At 44.4% G+C, this 9,684-nt stretch overlaps 1 protein-coding gene across 1 annotated transcript; it reads right to left on the bottom strand.

Annotated features, from left to right (window-relative positions):
- Nucleotides 1–5,484: 5,484 nt before the first annotated feature.
- LOC123966815 lies at nucleotides 5,485–9,149 on the bottom strand (the record flags this gene model as incomplete). Its single annotated transcript, XM_046042929.1, has 4 exons — nucleotides 5,485–6,504; nucleotides 6,618–6,712; nucleotides 8,340–8,669; nucleotides 9,047–9,149. Coding segments are annotated over 4 exons (606 nt in total), but the record flags the coding sequence as incomplete, so codon positions are not given.
- Nucleotides 9,150–9,684: the final 535 nt, after the last annotated feature.

Here is a 9,684-nt window from a genome sequence, read left to right as displayed (position 1 = left end):
TGATGTTTAAAGCAGAGTCCTACCTGAGCTCCACAGCAGCAGCAGCAGCAGCACCAGGTGATCCATGTCCAGGTAGACCGTCTCTCTGGCCGTCCGCCTGCTCTCTGCTCTGATCATCGTGTGCTGTCCTCAGTGTATATCTGTGGACAGGAAGAGGTGGAGCTTTACTGGAACACAGCTCATGTAGTTGTCTTTAGTTCCACAGTGAAGACTCCTCGTCTGACTGAGTCTCTGTCAGGATCAGGGTTTCTGTCGGCCGTGTTCATAACCTGGTGTTTGTGAGGTCCTGTGTGGCAGATTCATGTGGGCTCTGAGAATCGCTCTCAGTCTGGCCCCTCTCATATCATGGTGAGTGGGGGCAAAAACAAAAGGGTTGTGTTTATAATTTTGTTCAGTGTACTTCATTCCAATTATGTGCTAGATCCATTAAAAACAGAGAGCAGGCTGTTGGCTCCTTCTCATCTCAGATGATCTACTCATTTTTACACAGCTGCTGCTTTTCCCCTCAGGTGGTGGACAGAATATGTGATGTGTTGAACAAAAACATGCAGCATTACTGCCGCTCATTTCTGCCACACAAGTACCAGGCCAACTTTGAAAACTTTAATATATTAAATGAACTGGATGATCTGAGGTTAAGATAGTAATCATGACAGAACAGAAAATAATATGTAAGAATGATGGTGACAGTTTAACTTCTGCTTTTGTGGTGCAAAGAGCCAAAAAAGAGACGTATGAGATAAGTATGTGTGTTTGTTGCAACAGGAACTGGTGCTGGTAGTGAAGGGCCATGTTTACTGTGTCGTCCACAGACCTGTTGGCTCTTTAGGCAAACTGCAGGGGGGGGGTCCAGGAGTGGGTCTGTGACAGATTTGAGGTGGATCAACACAAGGCGGTCAAAAGACTTTACGACTACAGAGGTCAGGGTGATGGGTCTGTAGTCATTTAGTTATCTGAGTCTGTCTGTAAATTATTTTTTGTCTTGTCTCTTTTTGTAATCTGCTTGGAAAATATCTGCCTCCACCTCATGTAAGCCTTGTTGCAGGCAGGCAAGCAGTCCGAGACAGCAGTTCGTAAAGTTGGGAAGCTCCAGGTCAGTATGTTTGGACATTGCTTTTGGTGGCCCCCAGGGGTCAGGGTTGGGCCCCAAACTGTTTATCTTGTATATTAATGACATATGTTCAGTATCTAATGTTATTTGCAGATGATACAAATATATTCCGTTCAGGTAAAAACCTACAGCAACTAGTGGAGGACGTCACTAAAGAAATGAACAAACTAAAAATATGGTTTCATAGAAATAAATATTCATCATCAAATTTGAATAAAACAAATAATGTCATTTGGGAATTGCAATATGACTATTCAGGTGAACATACAAATGGATGGGGTTGTAACTGAAAGAGTGCATGAAAATAAATTTCTTGGGGTAATTATAGATGACATCATGTACAATCTAAACTATCAAGATCAACTGCAGTATTAAACAAAGCAAAACAGGTTCTGGATCAAAAATCACTCCACATCTTGTACTGTTCAGTAGTTTTAATATATTTCAATTACTGTCCTGAGATTTGGGGACACAACTACAAATCTGTTCTCCAAAAAAGAACAATATGGATTATTCACAGCGCTGGGTATAGGGATCACATTCACTCATTCTTCTTACAGTCATCCATCCATCGTCAACTGCTTATCCTGTGTACAGGGTCCAGCTGACATTGGGCGAAAGGCAGAGTACACCCTGGACAGGTTGCTAGTCTATCGCAGGGCCACACAGACAGACAAACACTCACACTCACACACCAAAGGACAATTTTGGAGACACCAATTAACCTAGTCCACATGTCTTTGGATGGTGGGAGGAAGCCCAGTGAATTTGCCACGGGCTTCAGACGCTGCATAAATGTGTTAATCATCACTTCCTGTGTCCCCTATGTGGCGCTACATAGCACTTCGCACTACGACTATAACTGAACATGTAGATGTGTTTGGGGCAGGACTGTAATGAAGCCTGTAAAGTTTGGTGCAGATGTGAGAATGTACACTGAAGTTAAAACAACTTCCTCTTTCATGGCAAAGAGTATAAATTTACCACTACGCCGCCGCCACACCGTTAACTGCAAAGTGTACAAGTTTTACAACATGGCTTCATCAATGTGTTTAGGGTTTTGAACTGGGACAGTTTTGAAGTTGATACATCTAACCTGCTAGGAGTAGTACATTACAACATAAAACGTGTCATTTCCGGTTGCCAGCAGGTGACACTATGACACTGAGTAAATACTGGCATATGGATGTGTTCAGGGTGGGTCCCTTAATATACATATCAAATTTGGTCCAGATGTGAGCATGTATACTGAAGTTATAACAACTTCCTGTTTCATGGCAAATCATCAATACTTGACAGCACGCCATAGGCAAACTGGTCGACTGGTAATAATAACCGAATAACTCAGAATAACTTATCATCAATGCGTTTAGAGTACACAGCAAAAATCTGAAGTTGGTTGGACTAAACTCCTAGGAGGAGTTCATTAAAGTACAAAGTAAATCACCAAAAATAACCATTAAATCCAAAATGGCCAACTTCCTGTTGGGTGTCTGGCATCGCTCTAAGAGGCTTTTTTGTACGTCTGGACATGATACACATACCACAGAAATGTCATACACGTAGGTGAAACTTTGTTCGGGGGCTACTCTGTAGGGGGCGCTAGTGAGCCATCTTGCCACGTCCATGCGTGAAACCCATAAAATAGTTTGGTGAGTTTGAGTATGTTTAGGCCCCCAAAATTGAGGTTGCTTTAGTCCTTAATCCTTTAGTTTCAATAGGGACCCCACAAGTTTCGTGCTCAGGCCCTAACTAAAGCAACGTCCAGACATAAATCAGTTTAAAATCAGATATAAATGGTTTTCTAGGGTTACAGGGATGAAGAAGGGTGTCAATAATCAACGAGCGTTTTGTGTTGTTGGGGCTAGTATTTATTTTCATTTAATTGATAAATCGTTGCAGCTGTATGATGAACATCTTGTTGTTGAAGAGTGTTTGTAGCATCATTCAGAATCTGCTGCTGTGAAACCAGGTTCTGTTCCAGAAGTTAGAAAACTTCATTCTTTGACTTTTGCACGTATTTAGAGAAATAACTGATATCTCTATAAGAACAAGGCTTACAGGCAGTTGATCCAACAGATCGAGCAGCACAGAAACAGGCAAGATACTCCAGACACGACAATGACCGGACAGAGACTGAACAGAAACAGTAAACATTTAACACCTGGGACTAACAAGCAGGCGGGAGAAACACCGATGAGAGGGATCAGGACTAATGAGACAGGCAGGCAGAGGGATTCTGAACTAACAGACAGGATACAGGTTACTAAACACTAAACACAGACCATATCAAAATAAGACAGATCAGGGGCCCATTCTTCGTACGTTGCTTAAAACAACCGAGATCAAATGAGACATCCAAGATAATATCATCGGCCTAATCATGATCTGGCTAATTGGGTTCTTCGAACACACCTGCCGGTTATGATTAGTACAGCTGGATTGAGTTATCGGAGATAATTGCACGTTCATGTGCTGGTTTAAAAGGGGATATGTATCGATAGTAGAAACATTGATCCGCTGCTATTGGCTGTTCACCATGGCCAAAGAGCGCGCTCAGTTTTTCCTCTGCAGCAGAGCAAGAGTTATTGCTAGAAGGATATACAGAATTTGAAAACTTACTTAAAACGTCAGGGAACACCTCAAAGTGTGCAAAAGCCAGGAGAGAGGGCTGGCAAAAAGTTGCAGACAAATTAAATGCGTAAGTGCTCCATGTTATGGTTCTATCACTTATTACAGTATATATTCTTGTATTTTAATAATTTAGTTATTGCTTAATGTCAGAGCCACCTCAGGACCCACTAGAACATGGGAACAAGTAAAAGTGAAATACAAGAATATTCTTCAAAATGGTAATCTTTTCTACTTCTACTGTTTAGTCTGTTTTACCAAAATAAATGTTAAATTATGTGTTCGTCTGTTTGTAACAGCAACCAAGAAAAAGGCAGAGCAGAAAAAAAACAGGTGGTGGTTCTGCACCCCCACATTTTACCCCGGCAGCTCTTCCTTAAAAAGAGTAAAAAGTAAATGAGTTTTAAATTATCTTGCTGCACTGTAAATAATTTGTTGCTGCATTGAATTAGGTATGTCTATAATCCAAATGGCTGGTACAGTCATTTCAACTGATAAATATTGAGTAGTGATGAATTGCTTTGACTTGTGAAGGTGAAAACTGCATAACTTAATGTAAAAATATTTTGCAATATGTTATTGATCACATTTTTTCCCTAGTGTAGTACATTGTAATGCCATTGTGTTCTCTTTTGTGCAGTTTTACATAATACACCAACACTTTTGTTGTGGTTCCAACAAATTAATGATGTATATGACACCCTCACGAGAAAAACGATCTCTCAATAAGTATATTATCGCGCTGCGCTAAAGGATCCTGTCCATCTCGCAATACGCGATTAATTCGAAAAGCCCTTCGAATTATTCTCTCCATCTTCAGCAACAGGTTCTTCACACAGAGCTGACTGGTTCCAGCCACTCTCTGCGGCTAGTGTGCAGAATTATACGGCACAATCCACAACCCCTGCTGTCCTTGACGGAGTCCCATCAATGCTCTCGCTGCTTCCCTGCCAGGAGAAATGTGCTGGACAATCTGGGTGAAGGCACGGGTAAACAGCTAAAAGGAGTGGCAGACAGGAGAGTCTTGACCCCATTCCCTCGACGGCCATGCCTCGTCTCGGCCCTGATAAGTGGGATATCACATAGGCGATCTTAGCTCCATGAGTGGGGTAGGAGCAGCTCAAAATGCAGGCTACACTGAGTAAGGAAGGCTCGACAGTCACCGGACTCACCAGAAAAGCGTTCAGGGCGAGACAGATGGGTTGAAGCCACAGGGAGCGCGGGCGGAGCTGGAGGCAGGTTTTCTACAGCAACAGTGGGGAACGCCGGGGTGATAGGTTCTGCTAAGGGTGCGGGAGCCAGCAACTGTATCCGGTTGGACAGGTGGGAAATCTGCTCGCACACGATGGTCCAAGGTCCGTTTGCTGCTCAGACACACCACGCATCTCCTGCTGGATGGCTGAGAGAACTTTCCTCATAGGTTCGGAGTCGGCAAAGTCTCTTGTTTGGCCAGACCATACTATCAGGCTCTCCCAAGAAATGAACTCACAATGCACAACTCCGATAAGATGAGCAATAACTTTATTGCAGGATGATACAAAAGTCCAGGTAAAGGTATCCAGAACACAAGGTGAGAGTCGGGGTCAAAAAACAGAGCTACGGTCAAACTCACTGACTAGACGGGAATCACACAAGGAATGAGGCTGGAAAGAAACCTCAAGGGAAGGTGGGTTTATATATACAAAGGGAGTGGAGACAATGAGACACAGGTGCAGCACATTAGGAGGGAAGGCAGACGAAGACCTGAGACGAGACACAAGATGAGTAACTGAAACAAAACAGGAAGTGGTAACAGACAAGGAAACTGAACACATCACTCAACTCGGGGGGCTAGGCACTAGATAGGCTAGTCTCATTTTTATTCATTTATTTTTTTATTCAAGCTTCATATATCTATTCAGATTATTTGGTCAGTTATGGGGATATTTCACAGCAAATGCGTAAAAAATATGCGAAGTAAAAAGCAAAGAGAAATTCTAATGAAATAAGCAACTTCCTTAATTACTAAAGGATTCAACGTGATTATAAAAGAAGCTAAAAGCAAAATTCCTTCATGACAAAATATTCTGTATCCACAAATATGAAATTGTTAAAAAACAAAGTTTCAGTTTTTGGTATTTTGAGGGTGGAAAAGACAGAAAAAGAAAGAGGGGATTCCATTCCACGCTATGTTGCTTGAACCTTTTTGCTGATTTATATTTTAATAAAGACACTTTGAGTAGAGAATCTTAAAGATTATTTTCCCCTCTTCCCCCTCCTGCTGCCAGGTAAGGTTCATCCACACTGCCTACACCAGATCCTCCTGGGTCGGCGTGGCTCTGGTTCTGAACTGTGCCGGGTGTTTGGACCCTGATACTTAGTTTTAATATGAAACTCCATATTTGTGAGGAAGCTTTTTTTAAAGCTTGACGTCTTCAGGAGGAACCAATGGGCTTGGAGCTGAGAGCCACAGACAGGAAGTCTGAAAAGACTGACACGCTGTTGGTTTTGCTCTTTTCATGTTGAGAGTAATAAAAATAGAGTTTCTAATGTAATCTAATAATTCCAGCCGGATTGTTTAAAGGGAACATCAGTATAAAAGTGTAAAATCCTGGACTGAGCTGATGGTGGGTTGTGAGGCAGCTGAGATGATCCCTGGAGGTCCTACTCTGCTCCCTGAGCTCCTTCCTCTTCAGTCGCCCTCCTTAAACTGCACAAACACCCAGGTTATAATATTCCAGCTCAATGTCCTCCTGCCTGCCCGGCTTCTGCCCCCTGCTGGCCTGGAGAGACATGACAGAGACATGAGAGTTAGTGCATCACTCTTCCTGTTCTTCAGTAAACACAGACCGAGTGCTTCATCTCAGTCCTCTGAACAACAGACACGTGTCGGTACCTTATAGTAGAAATAAAGGGCAGCAGTCACCAACACCAACAGCAGCAGCAGAGTCAGCGGCCGGACGACCAATATGATGAGAAGACCTGTTGGATCTGATCAAACACATGGACAGTCATCACATCACATCACACACCATCATGAGTCCATCACCTCCCATTAAACACAAACTGTAGAGACCTGAAATCTCCCAAAACCACTTCAACATGGAGCTGTGGGATTCTGTCCGTCAGTAATCTCTATCAACAGATATCTGAACGCAGAGTCTGGAGGCAGGGGACCAGGTTTTGGTATCGGCACAGTTCTGGTTTCTGTTTAGAGTGCGACCAATCAGGTTTGAGCAGGCATTGGTTTCATGACGGTAAACGGTCCTTACGGAGAGCAAAAGAGGAATGCAGTGGCCCAAATGAACTCTGGGTATCAGCTATCGTCTGACGGTGGTTTACTTTTTATAAATGTATCTGCATTCAAATCGGCGTCAGACAGCGAATGGGTTCTGAGATTGTTCTGACAGAGACTCTTAAACTTCACTTCTTCCCCTTCATATTTACATTAAAGTTGGCTCTTGATCACTTCATTGTGTTTGTTAATATAGTTGTTGTCCTACTGGTCCATCTGTTTCCTGCCTGTCTGATCTGAAGCGGGATCTCTCCTCTGGTGATCCTCCTGAAGCTTCTTTTCTGTGGATTTCACGATCCTGTCCTGAGTGCTGTGTTTTGGGGTTTTGATTCTGAGGGTTTGGTTTTGTATCTGCATGTTAGTCCCGTCATCTGTTCTGTGTTTATTCATTTATCAGTTTGGTATCAGCTATTTAGTCTGTGTTTTGGTTCCATGTCTTAGTTCCCAGTCTGGTGTTAATGTCTTAGTATTTACTCCTGGTCCGTGTACTTCAGTGTTTGTTATTTTGATCTGTTCAGTATCCGTCTTACAGTTGTTGCGTTTTGGGTTTGGTTCTATCTGTTGTCCAGTATCTCTTATATAGTTAGTCTGTGTACTTCTGTGTTTTACCCATGTCTGCTATGAGTTCTGTTTTGTCCTATCCTCAGTCTGTTTAGTTTTGTTGTGATCGGTCTGCTTGTGTCTGTTACCCCAGTAATAATGCATGTCAGTCTCTGTTTTCCCCTGCCTGCCTGTGTCTCGTTAGTCTCATGTCTGTCACCTGTGTTGCTCCCGGCCTGCTCGTCCCTGTGTATATATACCTGGTGTTTCTGTTTAGTGTTTGTCCAGTCATTGTGGTGTGTTGTCCTGTTTTTGTCCTGCCTTGCTTGTCGCGCTCGTCTTGTGAACCTGTTTCTTTGGATTTAGGATTTTCTTTTTGGATAACCTTATTTTTTGTACTCTGTTTATCAGCCACTCCGCCTGTAAGTGTGCTTGCCTTATGTTAAATAAACCTTTTTGTACCGTACCAACTCTGCTCAGTGTCCTGCGTTTGGGTCCATCAACCTGCCTCACCACACAAACTGTGACAGTGGAGTTTGTTTTGTTCCTGTCCCGCCACACCTCTACACGATGCCTCAGGTCCTCGGACGCAACAACACTAGAAACCATCAGGACAAAGTGCCAGACCTGGGGTGACGGGGTCTTTGCAGTTGCTGCGCCCTCCCTCAGAAACACCACATGCTTGGAAACTATCAGCTGATCGTTGACAATCAGTTCGGATGGATCATCTTTTCCAAAGCTGCATGGAAACAGTGACGTTTCAGCTGCTCTGCTTCAGCTTACCTGAGACAGTGAGAGACAGCCGACGGCTCTCAGAGGAGAAGTCTTGAGAAAAAACATGGACGCGATAAACACAGCTGTAGCTTCCTTGGTGGGCGGGCTCTGCGGCAGGAAACAGGAAGTGGGCAGAGTGATTGACAGCTGGCTGGGTGTAGTTGGTTGATATGATGGAGGAGGTGAAGGTGAGCTGGAAGGAGCCTCCTGGGTACTGTGGCTGGATGGAGCAGCTGATGTTTAAGGTGGAGCCCCTGGACACCTGAAAGCCCTGCTGGTGGGCCTCGGAGACCCCGTCCACGGAGGAGGACGCAGAGATGTTGGGCTGAAGCAGCAGGTCTGTAAACACACAGATGATGAAAGGTCACATCAACAAAATGGCCCCTGAAGAAGGAAGTGATGTCACAGGTCTGACACGGGTAACAAACATGGAGCAGAGCGATGACAGACTGTAAAAGGAGGGACTGGATCCACCTGGTGGGACGTCCCCAAACACAGAGACAGACAGACAGACAGACAGGTTCCTCCAGGTGTGTCCTGTCAGGTGAAGCTTCCAGAAACAAGCCCACCTCTCTACACTTTAGGACGTCACTGTCCTGGAGAACTTTACAGTTCAGTCCAATGGAAACCACTGAGACACTGAGACAGAGGAGAGGACACACTGGAGACATTACTGCCATACATGATGTCATAGAGGATGTCACTGATGGGCTTACCTGAGCAGGTGAGATCCAGGATGGAGGAAGAGGAACCTGATTCTACACACTCCCTCAGAGCTGATCCACCACACAGGTCTGTCTGAGGACTCCTTTCTCTCTCCTACAGAAACAGCAGAGCCACAGTCCAGATCTCTACAGACAACATCTGCTGTCTTCAGGGTCCAGCCAGAGGAAACCTCTATCATCCAGCCAGTGTAAGAGTCCATCACTGGTCTCCAGTCTCCCTGATATTTCAGCTCCAGTGTTCCTGCACAGCGACTGGCTCCTCCCACCAACCTGACAGGCTCTGAACAGAAACCAGAGAGTCATCAGTAAAACAATAAAGTGAGTTTCATCAGAACAGAAATGAAGCAAATCAAAGCTGCAGCTCCTCTTCTACCTGAGCAGGTGAGTCCAACAGCTTTTCCAGGTGAGCAGGTGTTTCTAGCTGAGCCTGAGCTTCTACAGTCCAGGAGAGCAGACTCATGGCCTCCACACTGGAACTCTTTGGTCCACATCGGAGCCTCCACTTCTCCATAGAGCGCCCCCTGGAGGACTGAAGGAGCCCCACAGCCGAGCTCCCTACAGACCACCTCTGCATCCTGCTGGTCAAAGTCAGCTTCACACACTGAGGACCACCTCTGGTTAGACTGGTT

Source organism: Micropterus dolomieu, unplaced genomic scaffold (genome assembly GCF_021292245.1).
Source record: "Micropterus dolomieu isolate WLL.071019.BEF.003 ecotype Adirondacks unplaced genomic scaffold, ASM2129224v1 contig_14308, whole genome shotgun sequence".
In the NCBI taxonomy this organism is placed as follows: domain Eukaryota; kingdom Metazoa; phylum Chordata; class Actinopteri; order Centrarchiformes; family Centrarchidae; genus Micropterus; species Micropterus dolomieu.
This window is presented reverse-complemented; position numbering and strand designations above follow the sequence as displayed.